Raw genomic sequence first — 24,846 nt, 5'->3', positions numbered from 1 at the left:
GTTGCGTCTGAAAATGTAATACATTCCTGTCTGAGCTCCTCTTTTCTTCTCGCGATTTGTAAAATGAATCACATACGTAAATATTGGGCCATAGGGACACTTCAACCATGCCTTTCCCCCGAGGTCAGTCCACCAATGTTTGCCTGCACTCCCCTGTGTTTCCAGGTCCAGAGAGTGAAGCACAGCCAGAGTAAACCACCAAAATAGATAAATAGTCGATAATGTGTTAAATAATGTGATGTTTATGTATATTCCTATTCAGACTGCTCAGCTCCCCTCATGACCTGGATCAAGACCCCTCCCCACTAACCCCCATCCCTCCTTGTATCAACTCATCAACATTTCCTTCAATTTTCAATGTTTCTCGAGCATTTCCTGCTGTTTCCCACCTGAAATGCAATAAGTGTAGCAATAAGAGGAAGAAGTGGGAAGTGGAAGTATATGAGGGTTTGGAGTAATAAACGAGTACAGTAGTATTAGCAGCAGCAGCATCCAGCGCGCTGGACCCAGACCGACACACCGCTCTTGGCCAAGGTGTGTGTGTGTGTGTGTGTGTCGTTATCAAGTGGGGAGCCAAACCGATGGACCCAGATCTACAGTCCACTCTGTGCTGGAGTGTGTGTGTGTGTGTGTGTGTGTGTGTGTGTGTGTGTGTGTGTTAACTTAATACACTGAAGCCACAACACGGAGTATATTTTCCCATAAACCAAAAGACTAATATAAATTATATGCCGCTCGACCACAAAACGCTGCTGCTCCTGAAGAACTACATCTGGCACTCATTACCTGCCAGATTACCTGTGGAACTTCTGCCTGTCTTCACCCTATGTGTGTGTGTGTGTGTGTGTTCTGCCTTGTCTTTAATGGTACAGTGTGTGTGTGTGCGCGCGTGCGTGTGTGTGTGCGCAGAGGCAGGTGGTGGAGAGGGAGATGATGTGGTGACGCTCTGATCACAGGGAGGGGCAAGGTATGGACCAAGAAGGGAAGGTCAAGTGGGTGGATCCTAAAGGGTTAGTTTTTGAGGTGGTTGAACCATTCAAAGGGAAACAAGCTTTCACCTGTACACAATTATAAGTGTGGTTTGTTGGAGTAGACAAATATGGAGTGCTTGAGTCATTGTTCTTGAGAGAGAGAGAGAGAGAGAGAGAGAGAGAGAGAGAGTAATGCTGTACTTTCTTATCTGTCTAAGATAAGAAGGTCAGAGGAGGAGGTTTGAAATATATGGTGAGAAAAGGAACAGGGGGATGGGGAAATTAACTCACTGTATTGTAGAGGGAGGAAGGAGTTTGTAGCGATGGAAAATTTCCCGTGGCAAAGAAGTGGAAGAATGCCGGAGGATGGGAGTAGTACGAGAAAGTAGACAATACGAATATCAGTAAGAAGAGTAAGGACTCAAGAATGAGTGAGGAATTACAAGGAAAGAATAAGTACTCAACTTTTATTTAGTTAGTCCACATCCACACACTTCCCAGTTCTTCTCCCTTAACTAAGAAGATAAGAAAATGAGGGAAGCTGCAAGAGGCTGCCAGGCCTATACGTGGCAGTCCCTGTATGAACAAATCTTCCTAATTCCCCGTATCATCCACATAAAAAAAAAATGTCTAATCTTCTTTTAAAAGCTAACTCGCTATTGACTCAGCATTAACAATATGATAACTGAGTTCGTTCCATTCATCAGTATTAGAGAACCAGTTCCTTTCCATTTCTTTCTTAAACCTAATTCTTTCAAGCTTGAACACATTATTTCTACTTTTAACCTGGCTACTGATCGTAAGATTTTTGCTCTTGTCCCCATTGTTATAACTCCTATAGGTACCACAAACGAGTATATACCTCTATCAGGTCCCCTCTCAACCTACGTGTCTCTAAGGAATGCAAATTTAATGTCTTTAATCTCGCTTCTTAAAGAATGTCCCTCTCCCCCTGTACCCTTTTAGACATTCTCCTTTGCATTGATTCTAAGAGAATGTTTCAAACGATATAGAGAATGAGGCATATTCTCTACATTCATCTTGCCGTCTTAACATAAGTACTCTTTCCCTGATTACAGCTTCTACATTCCTGAAATATACTCTCTCTCTCTCTCTCTCTCTCTCTCTCTCTCTCTCTCTCTCTCTCTCTCTCTCTCTCTCTCTTACTTCTGTAAACAGGATGTTTTTGCAGTGTGTGTGTATATATATATATATATATATATATATATATATATATATATATATATATATATATATATATATATATATATATATATATATATATATATATATATGTGTGTGTGTGTGTGTGTGTGTGTGTGTGTGTGTGTGTGTGTTTTGTAAAATTTATCTAAACAGGATGTTTTAAGACAAGTGGAAAATAAACTTCGCTGACACACACACACACACACACACACACACACACACACACACACACACACAGAGAGAGAGAGAGAGAGAGAGAGAGAGAGAGAGAGAGAGAGAGAGTTTCTCAAAACTAAAGTTCAATGAGTCACATGGGTATTGGTTGGTTATGGTTACACTTGTGGTCTTGACAGCAGTTGACAGCTATTCCCATTTTAAATTGCACACTTGTGGAACCAGAGGTTGGTGATGTGGCGGGGAATTGCCAAGTTGTTTGAATATGTTTTATTCCAGAAAACTTTTTTTTTTTCTTTTTTTAAGTCATATCACTAAAAATAACCGGAGTGTGGTTTACGTGCATGAGCCAAGACGTGACTTCAGTAGTGACGCAAACTATATCCATATTTTAGCACACAGCCTATAAAATCTAATATAATCAGTGCACTGGTTATTAAAATTTATTGATGTTATCATGATATTATCACATTGTAATTATTTAATCTGAGTTGTGTAATAAAACAATGCAAGTGAAGTATTATTAGTTTCTACCCATTTTTCACTATGACTCTTTATCGCGGTTTTTGATGATAAGAGCTGGCATGTGTTAGAAAAAAATAGACAATCGATATGGGCGATAAACAGATGTGTCGCCGTGGCAGCTGTATAGGTTCCCCTGACAACTGTTAACAATGGCCTGCTGGTGAGTTGTAGGGATAGGAAGGCGTATTTCATTATTACTGTTTAACCAGGAGTGTTTCTGATAGGACTCAAATGTGCCCCATTGTTTAAGATGTTGCAGAAACCCCAACATAAATCGAGGTAAAAATTTAACTTGGCAGTAAGCGGTAAGTCTGTATGGTGTTGGAAAGGTGCCAGCGCGAGCGATCCACAGGCTGGGATAGGCGGTGCCGTGTTTGTCAGTAAATTACTATCCTGTTGGCTGCGGCGTGAGCAGGGTGCAGTAACCTAGTGCTCCTCTCTTCTCGTGTTGTGTCCACTGTTTTACTGGTTTGTCGCAGGTAATATTGGTATTTGTTTGCATCGTGCTGACGGGGAGTTTTGTCGATGCAATTCAATGCGATTTTAATGTGTATCTTTACATTCTATAACTACATGTCAGAATTCTGTGTGTACTACATATTAGCAATACTTCTGGAAGAATCCTTCATTGTTATGCCCATGCTGTTGTTGCGATCTCTTTCAACAGATAAAAGTTTAATATAACAGGACATTGCTGGTAGTGGTAGTGCAGCGCTAGTTCCGTATGTTTCTAGTGACTTTGGTGCAGCGTATTCATATGTACTATTGTACAGGAAGGAAAGGTGTTCCTGAAAACGCATATTTCTATTATCATGTGAACTTATTAATGGAAATGCGAAATAAATTTAAGTTACAAAGTAGATTAATGTGTTTTAGAAGTACCTACATAAGTATCCTATCTTTTAAATTATTGTTCATATATTGTAGAGTAGTAGAACGGAGTATATGAAGTTGTCAGATCTTTCCTATATTGGCACCGTATGAAACGAAGAAGTATTTATGCATTTATTGATTTCATTTTACTCTATCATACTATTTTACTGGATCTTTCTTCCCCTGACAGGGACGTGACCTTCACTATTGTACACTACTCGGAAACCATACGTTTTCTGTACATACATACACATGTATTAATTATTGTTGCGCATTGATGTCTCGAAATGACTGAATAAAGTTGCTAGTGTTAGTGTTTACGTGAAAGTTGTAATTATTATATTTTTTCCATGTGAAGCGTAATTATTGATGTCATTCGTAATTCGTCACTTCGGAGTCCGATTACTCATCCAACATTCACTAAATTAACTCGTAATCGGACACGAACCTTATCTCTTATCGGCCGTCACCTGTCACTATATATTGACACGCCCCCAATCTAGCCACTCCCCTGCCCCCCGCCTCTCTCTCTCTCTCTCTCTCTCTCTCTCTCTCTCTCTCTCTCTCTCTCTCTCTCTCTCTCTCTCTCTCTCTCTCTCTCAAAAAAAAAAAAATTAATTAATTAATTAATTAATAATAATAATAATAAATAAATAGAGAGAGAGAGAGAGAGAGAGAGAGAGAGTTGCGATAAGAGTGAAGAAATAAAAACATCGGGGAATAATTAAGAGTTTGAGGGAAAGAATACTATTTTCTCAATGTTCCTGCGTCTGTTGCCGCAACAGATGGGAAGATATGTGAATTGTATCACATGTCACTCAAAAGCTCGTGGGAGTTCGTGCGTGCGTCTGTATCGGTCTTCATATCATCTCTCTCTCTCTCTCTCTCTCTCTCTCTCTCTCTCTCTCTCTCTCTCTCTCGTTTAAGTTGGGGTGATTTTACTTGAGTTACGAAGTCATGTGCCTTCACTGCAGCTCTAGTATGATAACATGGTGATGGTTTTTTGACTAATCTTGTGATTTTCGGCAGAGACTATGAGAATGTTATATTTTCTAGATAGTTTTTCAGCGGTAGTACAATATTTTATAAATTCTTTTTATTGAAACAGAAAACCTTCTCATCACTTTTTTTCCTTTCATAAAGCTTAGGTTTATGATGCATAGTTTTCCTGATCATTTTAATGATTGGCTTTGCATAAAATTTATCTTAAGAGCCCATTAATAGTACATTCTCCATTTATCACCTAATTGTACAAAATTATTCTCTAGAACCCATTCATAGTACATTCTCCATTTATCACCTGACTTCACACAAAATTATTCTTCAAAACCCATTCATAGTACATTCTCCATTTATCACTGTCTAATGCAAGAGTTAACTAGTAGTCTCAATCATTCATACCTTTCTTTGGTAAATTCTGGAACTCCCTGGCTGCTTCTGTATTTCCAACTTCTTATGACATGAATTCATTTAACAGGGAGGTTTCAAAACATTTATCCTTTTCTTTTGGCTAAGTCTTCTATACCTGCAAAGGGACTGGCAACTAATTGGGCCTTTCTCTCTCTCTCTCTCTCTCTCTCTCTCTCTCTCTCTCTCTCTCTCTCTCTCTCTCTCTCTCTCTCTCTCTCTCTCTCTCTCTCTCTCAACAGTTTTCCCCTCTTACTCTTACATAAATAATAATGATAATAATTTTCAATAATACCTTGACAGGATCTCTCTGGTGGTACTTCTGAGTGCAGCAGTCATGAGTCGTGGAGCATCAGGAAGTCAGCGGTCTGGGGGTCCATCATTTCCTCCTTATGTACACCATGAAGCAGTTACCTCCCTTGCTGCCAGCCAAAATAGATTTACATGTGATCTGTATACTGTGAGTATTGTCTGCTAGAATGTCAGGACATTCAACAGATGAACAGTATATCCATGTTGTTGAAGTACTCATGATTTTCATGTTTCAAAAGATAACATTTTATTTGACTTCTTGGATATTTAATCAATGTATTTCAGAATCTCAAGCTACTTACATGCAGCAAAACCAGCAAAGTTTTCTATGTATATAGTATTTAGCTACTAAGTTTATTATTTATTATTCAGAAGTTAGGCATCATAACAGATGCTTAAATCATCCTTTAATTTTTTTCTTTCTTTCTTTCTTTTTTATAGAAATTAGCAGAGAAGAAGTCAGGCAACCTCTTTTACTCTCCCTTCAGTGTCATGACAGCTTTAGGAATGACATATGCTGGAGCTGGAGGAAATACTGAACAAGAAATGCGTTCCACTATGCACCTGAGTGATGACAAAGAACTTATTCATGATGCATTTCTGGATGTTGTGTCTGATATGAAGGTATGTAATTTGAATAGAAATTCAGTAATATATGGTACGAACACTGTCATTAGTGTTTTGATGGTAACATATTGAGTAGTGGGAAGCAATTTTCTTGTGTATGAAAATGCATGATTTATTGTCTGTGTAGCATTTCTCTGTACAAGTAGAGAAATCCCATTAGAGAAATTTTGTGGATGGGACATTGTGTAAATAGTATATTATCATGATTATTTTGGAAGGGTTAGCCTTTTTATCCAATGATGTCTCACTGAGCTGTGTGATAAAGAATAATTTGATTGAACTCTTAAGAGGAATATGAATGAGATCGTTAGTGTAAGTGTGGGCTCATCAAAGATGTTCTCAGAATGTTGATCTCATTGCCATGTATGTTCATTTGTTTACGTTTTCTTTCACATAATATTTTTTTAATATTGAAATAGGATGAGATCATTTTGAAATTTTCTCTTTGTTTAGATTGATGCTGGAGATTATGAACTTCGCACATCAAACATGGCCTATATGTCAAACAAGCTATCATTACTGAGCCAGTATGATAAAATCCTGAAAGAAAAGTACCAAAGCACTGCAAAAACTGTTGACTTTGGTGCAAGTGAGGATGTCAGGCAGGAGATCAATGCAGCAGTTGAGAAAGAGACCAACTCCCGCATTAAGGACCTCATTCCTTCAGGTATAAATTTAGAATGTTTATCAATTGTTGGTTACAAGAGGAAGGGTGTGATAGGTTTTCCTCTTACTAATACATTTTCATGCCTAGATTTAAGTTTAATGTTGCTGTTCTCTTTATCTTTTTACTAACAGAAGAGTTAAAAAATATGTACATACATCTTTGTAAATCATTTTCCAAGCTATTATCAATTGCCTGAAAAATAACCTTGTGCATCATATCAGCCCTATCTTTGATGACAATTACATTGGCAAGCTCTGGGAGTTACATGGCATGAGTCATTATTATAAAGGCATCTTTAAAAAATCCTATTTGAACCACCACACCATTGTAGGCAGGAGATGACCATCTAAAGCCTCCAGGTACAAGCACTGCAATAAATATGCCCACAGTTGGTGTATAAAATAAAAAGAAAAGTTAGATAACTTCTTGTTGTGAAGATTTGAGTAATGAAATCATCATGATTTATGTTCAAAGACATTGCTAAGTTATGATTAATGTCATTTAATGTTTGATTGTTTGGTGTGAAGATCCTGTGTATCACAGTGTCTGTTATTAATTTCAGGTGTTCTAGATTCCTTGACAAGGATGGTGCTTGTGAATGCTGTTTACTTCAAGGGGTTATGGGCTAAGCAGTTTGATGAAGCAGATACTCATGACCAAGAGTTCTGGACCTCAAACACTGAGAGTGTCAAGGTGCCCATGATGTACAAGAAATCTAAGTTTCGCCTATTCTTTGATAGAGATCTTGAAGCCACTGTCTTGGCCATGGACTACCAGGTTAGTAGGCATATGTATCAATGCATTCCTCTGATATAATGTCTAAGAATTATAATATAAGAAATTATTGAAACACTTAAAGAAAACCTGTCTCTATTTAGATTTTTTTAAATAGGGGACACTCTGTTTAGATTTTTAAATATAAATACATTTTGTATCAAATTTGTGTATGTATGTTATAAAATCTAAATTACAGATCTGCCCTTTGACATTGAGCTCAAATTTCAGGGTTCCAGATTGAGCATGGTATTTGTGTTACCTGATAAGCGAGATGGTTTAGCAGAAGTTGAAGGCAAATTAGCCAAGACAGATCTGAGTGAACTTCACAGGAAACTGCGTGAAGTTGAAGTTGAGGTGACTCTTCCTAGATTCAAGTTAGAAGAAACTCTTGATCTGGTTGACACTTTGAAAGAGGTAAGTCAGCAGAACTGAAGTACAATAAAACAATGTAGATAATGGAAAAAACAATATAGATAGTGAAAAGATATATGGGATGTGAGAAAATGTATGAGAAATATCAAGAAAAAGGGAGCTACTGTTTGTAAGTATAAGTATAAATTGTATGAATAGGAGCAGATAAGAACTTTCTGTTGTGACTTAAGTTCTTGAAGTAGCTCTAAGAAACTGGTATAGAAATATATGTTATCCTATTTGATTATTAATCACATCTTTATTAAAGCACAATTTTTGGATTAGTGCATGTTATATTTTCTGACTTATAGATGGGAATGAAGGATCTTTTCAACGAGGCATCAGCTGACCTGTCTGGGATCTCAGGCAACAAGGACCTGTTTGTCTCCAATGTGATTCATAAAGCTTTCCTGGAAGTAAATGAGAAAGGCAGTGAAGCTGCTGCAGCAACAGGTATGTTTGTGTCATTTATTGGTTATTTTATGTAACGCATATCTTGTATTCGCTTGGGTAACTGCTTTTAAGATTTTATGCTCACATACTTCAAGATTACAGGTGAGTTTCTACTTGCTTCTTATGCAAGGATCTTTTAAGTTTAAGGTCGTTTTAATTTTTTCATTTGGAAAAAGTTTTCTTCATTTGCACAGTGTAAGGGTGTTTGGAGCTCATTAGGCAATCTCCTGTAATCCTCGGCAATCCCATGTCCTATTAGGTTCTGTGAAATCATCATCTTCAGTGAATACCATTTTGAAGCTTTCATTCATTATTTCACACATTTCCTTCTCTGTTTGCTATGTCTTCCCTTCTTTAATTATTTTTTCAATTGTTTCCTTATTCTTTGTTTTGCCATTTATAAACTTGTAGAAAAGTTTGGGCTCATCCTTGCTTTTATCCACTACATCTTTCTCAAACTTTCTTTCTTCCTCTCTCCTTACTCTAATATATTCCTTTCTAGCATCCTTGTACTGCCATCTGTTATAGTCATTTCCCTGCTTTAAGAGTTTCTTCCACGCTTTATCTTTTGCCTTTTTTGCTAGTATGCATCTAGCATTGTACCAAGCGTGTATTTTATTCTGAACTTTATAAACAGGAACAAACTTTTTTACTCCTTCATTGTATTTCTGTAACAATATGTCATATTTCTCTTGTATAGTCTTCCTGCACATAATATTACTCCACTCAATATTAGCAAAATATCTCCTTAATTTTTCAAAATCTGCTCATGCATGATTTAATCTCTCTCCTTTTTAGTCCTCTCTGTAACTTATCTCATCTTCCTTCTGCATTTGCATGTCTAATGTCACATGATCACTCTTCCCCATTGGACTAAGGTATTGTATGATTGGAGGGGGCTCAGGTTTCTTTGTGAAAACTAGGTCAAGCAACAATGGTTCTTCTTCCCCCCTGTACCTTGTTGAGTCCTCCACCCACTGGTCTGTTGTATTAACCATAGTCAACTGTAACACTTTCTCACTCCATTATCCAATACTTCCATCTCTCTCCAGTTTATTTTTTTTACAGTTAGTCTCCAACTAAGAGTATTCTTTTATCTCATTCTTATCATGTTATCTAGGCACTTTATCACCTCTTTTTGCATATCTTTATGCTCTTCTGATCCCCATGTATTAGTCTTTGGTGGAACATATGTAACTATAATTTTTCTTTTCTTCAAATCTTCTGTTCTGATTGTTACTCCCATTTCTTCCACTTTGTCCTCACCATATTGCACATCCTCCACACATATATTATCACGAACCATTATTAGCACTCCTCCTCCCCCTTTATCCTTCCTGTCCCTCCTCCAGGTATTATATCCTCCTCTTTAAAGTTGACATGGATCTCTTTTTTCAGTTTTGTTTCAACGATGTACATTACATCCAGCTTTTTCTCTTTCAAATAATCCCAAACTTCCAATATGCTTGATAACAAACCATCTATGTTAGTATAAGTCACTCTTAATTTATTGCCTCCTCCACGACCTCCTCTTTTTTCCTTAGGTACCACTTCTTTAGTCTCATATCCAGAACCCTCCAGTAAAAATTCTTCTTCTCTATCTCTGTCCTTTTCTCGTTTTTTTCCTTAGCTTCACTTCTTAGCACTTTCTCCTTTTCCCTTTCCTCTAAGTTCATATCTCTTTTATCCATATTTCCTTGCGATCGACGTCATCGGCTAGCTTCCCTTTTCTAGCCATAATTTCCTCTACAGCCACTTGAGATTTCATTTTCACCTTCATTGGTCTCTTACCCCCTTCACTGTACCTTCCCAGCCTAATCACTTCATCCACCTCGTGGTCAAAGTCTTGTGTGCTGTCTTGTACTGGTTTGGCCATTTCCCTTTCTTCACATTCTCTTGTGAATTTATTTGGATTTTTTTTTTTTCTCTCATCCCACAAATCACAAAGCTTTTTCTCTTGTCCACCGCATCATGCACTAAATCTTCCTTTTCCTTGATAACCTCTATTACAGCGACTTTTGTGTTCTCTTGAATTTGTCTCCTTACCACTTCTGAAAATTTGACCCTTTTCCTCTTCTTGCTCCTGTTTCCATTCATTTCTTAGTTCTTTCAACTTGTTATCACCTAGACCACCTTCTGTCCTGTCTGTAATCCCGTCTTACACTTTAGACTGCAAGTTCTTTAAAGAGCTTTCATAATTTTGGCATGTGGTTTTTAAAACGTCATTTTGCTTCCTTATTTTCAAAATCTCCGCTTTCAATTCTTGGTTTATTGTACTTACTTTCTCACACTGAGTTACTCTTAATTTCAGGGCTGTGTTTTCCGTTAGCAGTCGGTCTTGTTTATCTATGAGACCGGACATCACCTTCATGTATCTTAATTCTCTTTCTACATTGACAAGCCTTCTCATATTACCTCGTTCATCCTGGAAACCCGAGAAATCCTTTTCCATAGTATCATCAGTCAGTTTCCTTAAACCAATAGGGGTTTTCATAAAGCGTTGGTTTTCACTAGGTGTATGTTTTGATTCCGCTATACGCCTGGCAACGCTACTTGGTTCCATCTCTCTCTCGTTATTCATTCCTTATGTGTGATCTAACACTTATTTAATTTGGAGATAGGAGAACCTATGCCCCCCTCATTTAATTTGGAGATAGGAGAACCTATGCCCCCCTCACCCCATATACATACATCTAGGCCTGTGTCCAACTCCTTTTGTAGTAATCTCTGCGAGCTGCTCAGATGATGTGTGTGTGTGTGTGTGTGTGTGTATTTACCTAATTGTATTTACCTAATTGTAACATACGGGAAAAGAGCTATGCTCGTGTTGTCCCGTCTCCATATCTATTAATGTCCAGCTTTTTCTTAAAATCATGAATATTCCTTGCGTTGACCACTTCCACGTCTAAACTATTCCATGCTTCCACCCTTCTATGAGGGAAGCTATATTTTTTCACATCTCTCCTATAAGTGGCCATTTTAGTTTTTTCCCATGCCCTCTCGACATTCTTCCATTCCACATACACAGATCTTCCCTATCCATTTTTTCCATGCCAATCATCACTCTGTATATTGCTATCAGGTCTCCCCTTTCTCTTCTGTTTTCCAGGGTTGGAAGTTGCATTCTTTTCAGTCTGTCTTCATAAGTCAAATCTCTTAAGTCAGGCACCATTTTCGTTGCAGCCCTCTGTACTTTCTCTAGTTTCCTTATGTGTTTCTTTAAGTTCGAGCCCACTGTATTGTTGCATATTCAAGCCTCGGTCTTATCATTGCAGTAATTATTTTCTTCATCATTTCTTCATCTAGATATACGAACGCCACTCTTATGTTCCTCAATAAGTTCAATACTTCTCCAATTATTTTGTTTATATGTCTCTCTGGCGATAGGTCATTGGTAATTGTCACCCCAAGGTCTTTTTCTTCATGACTGGTTTTATGTCTTCATTTCCTATCTTGTACATACTCCTGATTCTTCTTTCACTCTTGCCAAACTCTATTTTCTTGCATTTTGTCGTGTTGAACTCCATTTGCCATGTACAGCTCCATTTCCATATTCTGTCCAAGTCTTCCTGGAGTAGTTCGCAATCTTTGTCACATCTCACTTTTCTTAACAATTTTGCATCGTCTGCAAATAGGCTCACATAACTGGACACCCCATCCACCATGTCATTTATGTAGACTGCGAACATTACTGGTGCCAACACTGATCCCTGTGGAACTCCACTCTCCACCAATCCCCATTCTGATGGTCTGTCCTTAATTATTGTTCTCATTTCTCTTCCTACCAAAAGTCTTCCATCCATTTTAGTAAACTGCCATGCACTCCTCCTACCATTTCAAGTTTCCAGATCAGTCTCTGGTGTGGTACCTTATCAAAGGCCTTTTTTAAATCCAGATATATTCCATCAGCCCAACCATCTCTTTCTCTTGAAAGAATTTCTTTAGGTTTCCCTGAACCACTTCCTCAGTCTCATATCCAAGATTCTCCAGAAAAACTCTTTCTTCTCCTCTTCTGTCCTCTCTTATGACTTAATAACCTTCACCACTTTCTCAGCTATCTTCTCTTCTATGATCTGTTGATCTATAATTTCAGCAAGGCCCAAAGTTTTCTCCCCTGACTCTTTGATTTCCTTTTCCAGACTTGTGTGTGTGTGTGTGTGTGTGTGTGTGTGTGTGTGTGTGTGTGTGTGTATATGTATATAAGTATTATGGGCCTGATTATGATTATTAATTTTGTGTGATTTGAAGGGAATTAACAAAAGAAGAAAAAAAAAGCAGAAATAGCAGATTAGCTGATGTCAACATGTATCTGAGCTCAACATTTGCTGACACTTTACTAAACTAGAGCTCCTGTGCCTATGTTATTTTATTTTCCTGTTGTTGCTTCTCCTGTGTATGTTGGTGATGTTAATGCTGAGATTATCGTTTGTGTAACTGTTGGTGTTAACTGTTGCTTCTGTTGATGCTAGTTAAATGTTTTGTTTTATCTCTCTCTCTCTCTCTCTCTCTCTCTCTCTCTCTCTCTCTCTCTCTCTCTCTCTCTCTCTCTCTCTCTCTCTCTCTCTCTCTCTCTCTCTCTCTCTCTCTCTCTCTCTCTCTCTATATATATATATATATATATATATATATATATATATATATATATATATATATATATATATATATTACAGATGTAAATATGTAGCTATAAAATGTTAAACCACTTACATCCATAAATTTAAAAATCCAGTGAAGGAAAAATAAAGGCGGGAAATTAATCAGATTTGACCCATTTAAAAAGACGCTGAATGGAAATAAAACCAGGAAATGATTTTGGAACATCAAAAAGACGCTGAATGGAAATAAAACCAGGAAATTATTTTGGAACATCAAATAAACATTGTGGGTGGATGATTAGAGAGCAGTGGAAACAATACAAATATTAGCCAAAATAATGACCTTGATTGGTCTGTATAAGAAATCACTTTTCTTCCAGAGAAGATTGAATATTATTCAGTACATTGGTAAAATATTTCCCATTCAGACAAACATTGTACTGTGGTACCTTCTAGTGCAGTTTCTTGTTATGATTTGCAGTTTGATGAACACAAATTGCTAGGTAGGACATAGTCAACCAAGTCAGCTTAGCACAAAGGGCCCCAATACAGTAATGTTTGTAACCAGTGTGTCTGAGAATTCAACAACTGGAGAACTTATAGATTTATGTGCACACTATGGATTCATCTCAATGGCTTAAATACAAATTATGTGCCATCATATAAAAAGTTAGCGTTTGAAGCATTGCATTGATTCTATCAGAACAAAGAAAGGAAAGGTAGTGAGAAGAAAGTGCATTATGGCCATCCCATAAATTTGTCTTCCATTTTTAACATATTTTACATTTTTTCACTATTGAGGCACAACTAACTGCAAAAATGCTGTAAAAATACTTTACCTATTGCATTTGTGTCTTGCACAGATTTGGTATTGACAAAAAATTCAATAAGTGATTTTAGGTTCTCCCAAATGTGTGATTTCTTGATAAAATACATTGCATATTGCAAAAGATTTTTTTTTTTTTTTTTTTTTTCTTTTTTTTTTTTTACATTGAGGCCTATAATGCTTGTAAGCTCACTTGAATAGTGTGTAGGAAGTGTTGTTCAGGTTCTGCCCATTAGTGGTGCAGGCAATTTTATTTATAGTGGTACCCAAATTAGGGCCCATATCACCATCCAAACTCATCTTGGGTGTAACCACCTAGAACCTGTGTATCATGATGACATGTAGGTAACTTTAAACCACTCGACAAATGGCAAAGTGAAGTGTTTAAGACTGTACATGGTAGGATTCGAACCTACGCGTGGATGTCTGCCCAATCCCACGCTCACCACCTTATCCACTACTCCTCCACGTATTGTTAGAACTGTTCAAATGCAGATGATAATTAGATTGTATGTTTTTAAGCAAAAACTAGGTCTTAGCTATGCCACTTGGACAGACCTAGGATATTCAGCATAGACGAGGGTAACAGTTGAGTGTCTTTGAAGAGGGGATAATTGTCTGGAAGGTTGTGTCGAGTTGATAGATGGAAGAATTAAATTTTTTGAGGCATTGAACAATACTAAGTTTTCTCTTGTTCAGTCAGAAATTTCACGACACTGAGGTTTCTCTGCCTCAATCAGAAATTTTAGTGAGATCAAAAGTCAGATCTATGACATCCCTATATGATCTGTATACTTCCTGAAGGGTTGCTTGTCTCTGAAAAGACATTGAATAGTGTAGGGTGGTATCATCAAAGTAGGAGTGGATATAAACAAAAAATTTGATTTTAAATATCATTATTGACTAATAAGAAGAGAGTGAGTGACAGGACAGAATCTTGTGGAACACCACCGTTAATAGAATAAGAAAGGAAGTACAAAACTTGAGAGGGTACTGTAGCATACCAATCACCTCCTCAAAGGGGATGGTAAGCAGAAGATCTACCCTTAAAATCAACTCAACCTTGGTGACTATAAATGTCCTTTTCTGTTGGTACAGCAAAATTTAAATGATTTGCATATGCACCTCAAAAAAATCTGAAGTACATGTTCAGTATTTTTTTCTCAAGTAATAAAGTTCCATTAATTAGTAAATATTTGACAGATCACTAAGTCTGTTAATAATTTTGGTTGAAAATGGGAAAATTCTTGTAATAAGTAAACAAAGATGTTTGAATTGTGGTTAATATAGGATTCCATACTTGGCATTTTCCACTGACATTGGCAAAAACTTCTAGTACTGTAATCATGGGTGGGCAATATTTCACTCTCTCTTATCCATTCTCTTCAGGTATGGTGGCACAAGTCAGAATGCTTATACGTCCCATTCCTCCATTTATTGCTGACCATCCATTTATGTTCTTCATCCATGATCAACGTTCTGGTTTGGTGCTCTTTGCTGGAAGACTTGTTGAACTGTAATATGACTGCATTGTATATTGATGTGGAGCAGTGTAACCAAATTTTATGGAAGCTTTATTTATTTAAGTTAAGATTCCATCATTGTACTGTATATAGGGATCTGGGATATCTTTTATCTTTGCTTCTGTTTTAGCATCTTTAGGGAAAATAAGATATATGATTTAAGAGAATTAATTTTTTAGATTTTTATCTGGGATATTTTCAAAATAATGTTGATAATGCTATTGAAAATAATAGGACAATATGACAATATGTAAGTTCTACTTTCATCATGCTGCTTTGGTGATAATTCAGTTTTCCTAAACTGAGTGGCACTAGAATAGTAACCAAAAACATTATAATAATAATTGCAGTGAGCTAATATAATCATACATATTTTAAAGCTTATGGCAGTAAAATGCCAATTAATAATTTTTGACAGCATGTTGTTTTGTACAGCATTCAAGAATGTCTTAGTTAGTGAAACAATTGTAGTACCAGCACATTCAACACTATTTTTACACTCAAGCAGGCAGCTTAATCCTCCTTCCCGGTGAAGTTCCTCATCATAAAGGTGAATCAAAAGAGACCATTGTTTGGTTACCTCTGGTAGGCTACAAAGTAAATATAACTCAAAGTGATACAGTCATTAGTGTGGAATCTTTTTTGGCGGTCATCAAGAGGTAGTTTTTTTGGCTAGGAATTGTTCTGGGATGCTTACCTACATACTTAGCCATCTTCAGTTGTCAGACTTGATATGTCAAGAGATGTGATTAGCTGGACCACTCTCTTTAAAATGTGGTGTTTAGAGTAATTGTTTAGTCATTTTTGCCACTTACTCTATGGCAGGTGGCATGTATCTTATTCAGTATTGATATCATAAACAGCTTGAGGTATGATGATATGAACTCAGCTGTATATAAGGCCTCAAAATGTTTTGTACAATGTTAATTTAGTAATTTGAGGTATGTGTGATGATTTGAAACCTGCAGTATGTGATGCCTCAGTTTTGGACAAGTTTTAGTGCAGCTGATCTAGTTTCAGTAGTAAATAATGTGACTGAGCTTTATTTAGTGAATATATCAGAGCTAGTCGCTTCTGAAAAGTGGAAAATCTGCAATTGCAAAATGTGATCTTGCTAGTGGATCTATATTTGCAATGAATAATTAGGCAAATTTATGATTGTATTTGTGGAAACTGGAAATTGCATGCAGAATTCCATATATATATATATATATATATATATATATATATATATATATATATATATATATATATATATATATATATATATTTAATATGAATTTATTTATATATACTATGTGACATTTTCCTTAAAAAGAATAGCTAAGACAAGTTATTAACACAATGTCTTATCATATTTTAGGAATAAAAAATGCAGAGCAGGATAATCCTCAGCCCAATCTTCATCTTATTTTGCGTCTTTAACAAAAGAATTGGGAGCATGATAGCAATATATTAGCAATTCCAGTGCAGAGTGTGCAGCTAGGCTGTGTTTCCCAATGATATGATAGTATTATGATGACAGTTCAAAATAACCACTTCACTATGAATCATTGGTACTTATAATCATATATCCCATTTTCATAACTTCACAGATTGTCTATTTTTCTTAAGATTTAACTGAAATAGGTGATTGATTAGGCCAGAGGTTCTCAAACCTTATTTCATAGTGGCGCTTTTATGATATATCTTGGATCATGACTGCACACCAACACTGCAGTCAGTGTATCCCTACAAACGTTTAGGTTTAGAGATTCAGATCTTACTCACCCTGGAATCTTGTCAGTTAACCCTCTTTTTGAAGTGGTTTTGTAGATTTAAATTGATAGTAAACACCTATCACCACTTTATCATTATTTTGCTGGAATGTATTGTTAACAAGCGCTGGGCTTGCCTTAGGAAGTGCACTTTGCTTAAGGCTTATCGGTAAGGAATATGTTAGGTCTGATGAAATTCTGTGCTTATCTTCATGCTTTTTCTTTATTAAGAGTTGCTGATTGCATTGCACTCTATGCCATTCTATCCTCCTGTTGATTTGTATTTCATGATCTGGGTTTGCACTATTTATTTTCCTTAAATACTGTATATCTGTGAACACATTCTGACTTCTTTGATTTTATTTATGTATTTATTTATTTATTTATTATTATTATTATTATTTATTTATTTATTTTTTTTTTTTTTTTCTTGGTGTAGAATCATTAACACTAACTTCCTTGATATTCATCTTCAACCTTATTTTTTCTCTCTGTATAACTGTAAAATCTCTTGAAGCACATCTATGTATTTGCTTAACAGTTCAGTCATGATGTCATCTCTAAAATAAAGGTAACATTATAATTTCAGTCTACATCTTGTATAATCTCTTAAATTTATATTTGGCGTAGTACACCAAATTTTATGTAATTCACAGAAAAAAAACTATCATTGATTGAATCACAAGGCAGGGTCATGAGTCAAGTAATGGCATTGGGGCCTTGGACAAAGTAGAATATAAGGAAGTCAGCATTGATAAACTCATCTGGTTGGCTACCACATGTGTTTGGAAATAATTTCTTGGCTAAAATCTGTTATGTATAAGATCCTTATCGTAATGCTTAAAACATATTGATAAGATATTAGTGCAGAGTGAACATGACTGTTGGCAAGATAGATGGGATGATACATTGTGGTTGGTAATTCCTTAATGCAGTCATATACACACCACTTTCCTGAGCTTAATTCAAGAAATGACCATGAGTAGCTTGGTCACAATGCCATGTAATCATTAGACTCATACATATCCTGCCACATGATACATTATGAGTTGATCACACAAAGTAAGGAGAAGCTTTTGAGTTATGTAAACAGTTACCTTACCTCTTTGGATCTTCTGGAAAGCAAATAAAGGACTAAGTCTTTTCCATTTTGAATTATTTGTACAATGCATTGCTGACCATGGTCAAATACCCATTTTAGCAATATATGTACTTACAGTATATGGAAATAAAAAGTTATGTGAGTGGACAAATCACCACTTTCCATGTTAAGTGGAGTGGTTGAGTGCTTTATCCCTCTGGCTGCCTGGTAGCATTACCTTCACATACCAACAAGTTCACTCACCCACTGGAGCAGAGCATCCTTGCAGACAGTTAATAGAGCAAGAAACTTCCATCATATGTTGATGTCAAACCTTGCTTCCCTGAAGCTGCTGTCACCAACTCACTTCTCAGTCATCTCCAGTGCTTTGCTACTCTGGATTGTTCCAGGACCAAGAATGTTTGGTATGTACTAGAGAAGAAGCAGATGACATGGACATGGCATAGCCTGTTCCTTACTGTGAAAATGTGCTTTATGAGAATTTGCCTTGGGGTGATATGCCTCATGATCGTGTGTGCCTCAGAATAAAGATGATACACCTTACCATATACATACTACAACATTCTTAAGAAAACCTTGCATTACCTGGAGGCCAATCACACAATGAGGGAAAAGCAGAAAGATCAAGGGATGTCCTTCACCAGTCTGTATTTTTTTGTACCTCACTCTTTCAGATTCTACAACCTTGTTCTGATAAGGCCCAAAATTGCACTATTTTGACACCAAGGAGTCTAGTCTATCCCCTACAAACCTCACCAGTTAAATACTAATCAGTATGAAACTGTCACGAATTATACAGGATTGGCTGTATAATTTTATGATGAAGAAACAAAGAAAACTCAGTTTCTTTGTTAACTGTGGTGACTGTATCAATACTATCAATATTGGCCAGAAATATAGTATCGGTATCTCTTACAGCAAGAAAAATCCATATCAGTATAGCACTGCATTAATCAACTTGCAATCATTTACAAGATATCTTAAAGGTAGGAAGAGGAGGTTAATGTGTATTCTAAATGTATTCTATGTGTATTCTAACCAAACTTCTTCGTTACTTGGCAAAATTACTGATCCATCACTTTGCAAGTCCCAATGCTTGTGGATTAGTGATGGGTGACCTGTACTAAACTGATGTAATGTATTATTTTTCTCCAACAGGCATCACCATCCAGTTAATGTGTGCTGACCTTTATGGACCACCTAAATTCATTGCTGACCATCCATTTGTCTTCTTTATCAAAGATAATCGCTCAGGATTAATTATTTTTAATGGTCGCCTGCTAATGCCATGAAATGGTTCACAAAATATGAAGCATGTCACATACCACTTGTGCAGGACTTCTCTTTCCATTATGACTAGATTTGTGGTATTGTGGATTTAATGATATAAAGAATTTAAAATTTACAAAACTAAAATTTACCAAACATGAAGCTTACTGTATAAAACATAAGTACAGTATTGGTTATAGGTCAGATTTTCAAATCAAGCTTAGTGTACTAATGATATATAGCTGTAAGTTACAACAAGCTTAACCAATAAGGATTCCTAAACAAAATTCTTCATCCTTTAGGAGATCCTTACAAATATTGTGATTTCTGAAGAGTTGATATGTTACCATGACTGGAGTTTGTAGACAGTTGCAGATTAAACTGATGTAGTTTCATTACTGTAATAACATGAACAACACCAGTGTGCTGATTTATCTTTTGTACCATTATTTCATGTTTTCTGAGTGGACACTTCTTTTTCTTTAATAGATAACCAAACACATGTGTGTGACAACAGTTTGAAATGCAATTATAAACAGGTCATGTTAGTATTATTGATATAGTTTTAGTTTCATTTCATATACATGCACAAGAAAAAGCTGTGAAAAAAACATTTCTAGAGAGAATATGACAAGCAAGAACATTTCAGTCATATGTTACATACAAAATCATTGCAAACAAAGATAGTTATGTGCACAGTTAAGTCATAAATTTGGCTCCTATGTGACCCATGGATATCATGAATAAAGTGACATACTTATATGTTTTAAGGTCATCTCTAGAAATAGATGGAACAGCCATGAGCAAGTCTTATCTTGTGGTTAATAACAATATACTTCTCATTTCATCCTTTCTGTCAATAAGCATAAACTTGTAGTTACTTTTACATTTTTCAACTTTGAGTAAAGTTTATTAGAGATGTATTGTTAATACAACAGTCACAATCATCATATATTGTACCATAGTAGTCACTTGTGTATTTGAAACATTGGTTTCCAAATGACACCAGAAAGAAATAGAAATCACTATTAGTTGATCTGTCAAAATAGTCTTAAAGTCCATTGTTTTTTTTATGTTATGTATAAAAATAATGAAAAACTGTAAACATTACAGAATGAAAACCAGAATTGACCCCAGCAGAAATTAATATTAGAAATATACACAAAACTTTAATAATTATTAACCAGTCCTAGAAACAACATAACTTAGCCAAGATAAACCTAACCAAACTTAATCTTGGCTGACTGAGGGCATTCTAAAGAGACTTGAACCCTGAGATAAAGGAAACATCCCTGAGGCTTGCACCACTGCCTATTAATCAATAACAACCAGCCCCTAACTTAACCAGGTGATGATACCCAAACTTTCTTCCTGCATGTTCCTCTCTTCATTTCTCTCTACAACTCTCCCACAGAGCATCTTTGTGTTATGTAATTTTGTATTTTGAAATACTACATACAGGCTTTAGAGCATTTTCACCAAGGTAAATATTGTACAAAACTGCAGTAACCACACACGGCTACATAGCAGCAATGAAATGGTATTTAGCCCGGTCTCTTGAGGCACGTTATCTTTGAAATGCTGCACCATTAAGCTACTGAAACAGAGAGACACCAATTATGTACTTGACAAAGAATAGACTGAAAAGGAAAGAATCTTGCAAGAGATGGACAAAGATGTGAAGTTTGTCACACACACACACACACACACACACATATATATATATATATATATATATATATATATATATATATATATGTGTGTGTGTGTGTGTGTGTGTGTGTGTGTGTGTGTGTGTGTGTGTGTGTGTGTTTCTACTCAGAATTTTTAGGTCCTTTATAGCCATATACTTGTACTGTTACAAGTCACCACATACTACGGAGTGATAGTTACGTGCATTGTGATAGCATAGAAAATATGCAAGTTTGCTTCTACGTGCATAAAACAATTTTCTAAAAAACTCACGATACATATACCTGGTAGGGCAGAATCCAAATACATTCAGTATATGAACTGTGTGTGTTCCCATTCAGCTTCATACCTGTTGCATTTGTTTTCTCATTCTCTAGACAAAGAGGTTCTCAACCTTTATCTCATTAAGAATCCTGAGTAATAAGACCATCTGCCCAAACCCTCAGTAATCTGACATTGTACTGAATGTTAATTCAGTGATTGACACTTACTCAATATGCAATGGTACTGCAAAGGATATTATTAGATCAGCCATCTAATTACTCCAGGAAATCTTTTTGTGAACCCTCCATGGTTTGCAAACCCCAAGTTGAGAATCTTTGCTCTGGACCTTGTCTTTAGTTTACTATTGATCTGAGCAACTGTGTTCACAAATTGTACTTATTTAACTGATAACATGGGTTTGGTGATGTCTGGCACACATTTACTTGTATTTCCATAATTTGGGCTATATAAATTCATGATTTATACATGATATCCTATTCCAAAGTAACTTAATTGTTATATATCAAAGATAATTTTATTACATTTTCTTTTGTACATATATTTGCAGGTATCGTCATTACAAAAAGAAGCCTTCCTCCAGATCCCTATCAGTTCACAGCTGATCATCCTTTCTTTTTCTTCATCAAGCATCATCAGTCTGAATGTGTGCTGTTTGCAGGTAGATTAGTTTTGCCAGATAGAGTTTATTCTAAAGATGAACTTTAAAGTTTTGTTTAGTATTATTACAGTTTCTGTTAATGTTGTTAGAACAATATGGTGGAGGAATTTTGGGAAATAGTTATAAACTTGTAATTATGATGAGTTTTGTTATCATATATATATATATATATATATATATATATATATATATATATATATATATATATATATATATATATATATATATATATATAAGTAAAGGATATGTACCATGTATTGAGTATTAAGCTTTCAATTATTGGAAAGAGGCTTTAACACCTCTGCACTGTGAAAGTAGATTGTCTTTTCTGTTCGTTGCACATACTTTTTATACAACGTGAGTTCTCCTAGATGTCCATATGCTGCCATCATCTTTGCCAACATGTCTTTAGAAATGCCTTTTGTGAACATGGTCTTAGGATTAGAGACAAGAGAAGAGATAAGACAGAGCTCCACAAAGAGTACAGGTATTTGAAATGAAATGCCAAAAATTGACCTGAAAGGAGAAAAATCCCATTGTGACAGAGCAATCAAGATCAACCTGCATCCACCTGGACTCTGGTGATCACTTTATGATTGATAATGTGTTGGAGTTGTGTCTGTTGTTTGTCCCTGCTCTCTCTCTCTCTCTCTCTCTCTCTCTCTCTCTCTCTCTCTCTTATTTCAAAGCATACAGCATTACAAGAATAGTTTCTATTTAAATATCTTATTAATGGTCAAGCCTGTGTAATGTCAGTTAGAGTTTGTTCATGAACCACTGAGTCAATGCATTTCATTTTTTTTTTTTTTTTTTTTTTTTAGGATAAAATAGGTTTCATTATGACTTGAAATTTATTGAGCTGGTTAAAATATTAAAAATGGATTTCTAAGAAATTGTTGATGAATCAAATGACACTTTAGTGATAAGTTTTATTTGGGGTAAAAGCTATGACCTTTGAAACGCGTATTTTTAAATTTAAATATCATATGCTTTCACACAGTATAAATAAAACAATTGAAGAAATTAGTACTCATTTTTACTTTCCCCGAAAGATTTTGTTATATCTTAAACCTACGAAGATATTAACGAAAAAATAGGGATGTGCTATGATGTGTGCGCGACTCTGCGTACGTGTAGTAAAACACTACTAAGCGTTTCAGAGAGTTTGAGGCACGTTTTTCTAGAATAACTTTGTAAGGAACACGCGTATCAATATGAAATTTTGCCACTGTATCTGACAACCTCCCCTAATATCCCAATGTGTCATGAATCGGAAACAGTATATAATAATGGCACTTCTCCCTATAAAAATAGGAGAAAGTCACTTATCCCTCACGAAGAAACGGACAAGTGGTAAGAAATTGTGACGTAGAGAGAGAGAGAGAGGAAGTAGGGGAATTCATAGACAGGGAGGGGAGGAAGGGAGCGAAAAATGGGGAGGGGGATGGAAGAGAGGGAGGGCAGGAGCAGGGGGAGGGACAATGCGGGTGGAGCTTGTTACTATGTCACAGATAGTACTACGTCACCATACATATATATATATATATATATATATATATATATATATATATATATATATATATATATATATATATATATATATATTGTTGCGAAGGTGTATTGCAGCAGCCTCCCAGATATGTACGTGTGCCTGTGTGAGTGTGGAGCAGCGTCATAAGAGAGTACATATGGGTAGTACATATGTGCAGACTTTAGCTAGACGGTGAGCGAGGTGTTGGTTGCTCGTGTTTATGAAACTGTCACACCTTAATGGAAGGGACGCTGAGCTAGGCCTCCATGACGGAGATGTGACCCCGGAGGTCACAGGGAGATAAGAGTGTGTGTGTGTGTGTATGGGTGAGGGCACTGGCCAGCCCTGGGATAATTGTCATACGGTACCGTGTAAATAAAGGCATGCATGTGTGAATTGCTTGTAGCCAGCATTATCAGGGATATATTGGTAATTAGCGGTTAAGGTAGATAGCGTTACCTAATAAGCTGAAATAGACTCGTAAGGACATTGCCTGGCAGGTGCGACGGCACAGGAGGCGTGGTTTGTGGGGCACTGTGTGGCACCGACGAGGACAGAGGACAGGAGTGTAGCAAGAGACCTCGAAGGAACAAGTCGTACTCTGGGGAGCAGTCAGAGAGTGAACGAGAGACAGAGAGACAGTGAAGTGCCTGACGAACTAACAAAGTGTTACCCGTACTTTGTTGCCGCCCCCTGCCCCGTCCTGTGTGCCGCCGCCACCTGTTCCCGGTGACTCGTGTATAGTTGCTGTAATATAGAGAAATAAGGAAGAAGTGTTTCCTTCTCCCACTCTGTGTGACTGAGCTGAGTGAGAGTGGGTGCTATAGAAGCAGACAGCCAGGCCTGAGAGAGCGATCTGCTCCACCCCAGCCGCGCCGCGCCACCCAGGTAAAGTCCTTCTCCCCGACACACACGCCCCGAATCCCGAGAAGATTGTGAGGCGTCCCTCCCTGAATATATATATATATATATATATATATATATATATATATATATATATATATATATATATATATATATATATATATATATATATATATATATATATATATATATATATATATATATATATATATATATATATATATATATATATATATATATATATATATATATATATATATATATATATATATATATATATATATATATATATATATATATATATATATATATATATATATATATATATATATATATATATA

At 36.1% G+C, this 24,846-nt stretch overlaps 1 protein-coding gene across 7 annotated transcripts in view; it reads left to right on the top strand.

Moving 5' to 3' along the window:
- LOC123519847 (leukocyte elastase inhibitor-like) overlaps nt 1-23,136 on the top strand; it is a 33,842-nt gene extending 10,706 nt beyond the window's left edge. For 3 of the 7 annotated variants that reach the window (XM_045281426.1, XM_045281420.1, XM_045281423.1), the window contains exons 2-8: nt 5,460-5,616; nt 5,910-6,092; nt 6,549-6,762; nt 7,325-7,539; nt 7,768-7,953; nt 8,262-8,403; nt 22,000-23,136. In XM_045281426.1, the coding sequence (XP_045137361.1) occupies nt 5,494-5,616; nt 5,910-6,092; nt 6,549-6,762; nt 7,325-7,539; nt 7,768-7,953; nt 8,262-8,403; nt 22,000-22,157 (1,221 nt within the window). In that variant the 5' untranslated portion in view covers nt 5,460-5,493 and the 3' untranslated portion in view covers nt 22,158-23,136. Of the gene's footprint in view, nt 1-3,198; nt 3,356-5,459; nt 5,617-5,909; nt 6,093-6,548; nt 6,763-7,324; nt 7,540-7,767; nt 7,954-8,261; nt 8,404-15,213; nt 18,251-19,364; nt 20,646-21,999 lie in introns of those variants that run through there. The other 4 variants (XR_006679110.1, XM_045281424.1, XM_045281421.1 and 1 more) reach the window with 4 other exon arrangements.
- The last annotated feature ends 1,710 nt before the right edge of the window (nt 23,137-24,846 follow it).

This window comes from Portunus trituberculatus, chromosome 46 (genome assembly GCF_017591435.1).
Source record: "Portunus trituberculatus isolate SZX2019 chromosome 46, ASM1759143v1, whole genome shotgun sequence".
Classification (NCBI taxonomy): Eukaryota; Metazoa; Arthropoda; class Malacostraca; order Decapoda; family Portunidae; genus Portunus; species Portunus trituberculatus.
This window is presented reverse-complemented; position numbering and strand designations above follow the sequence as displayed.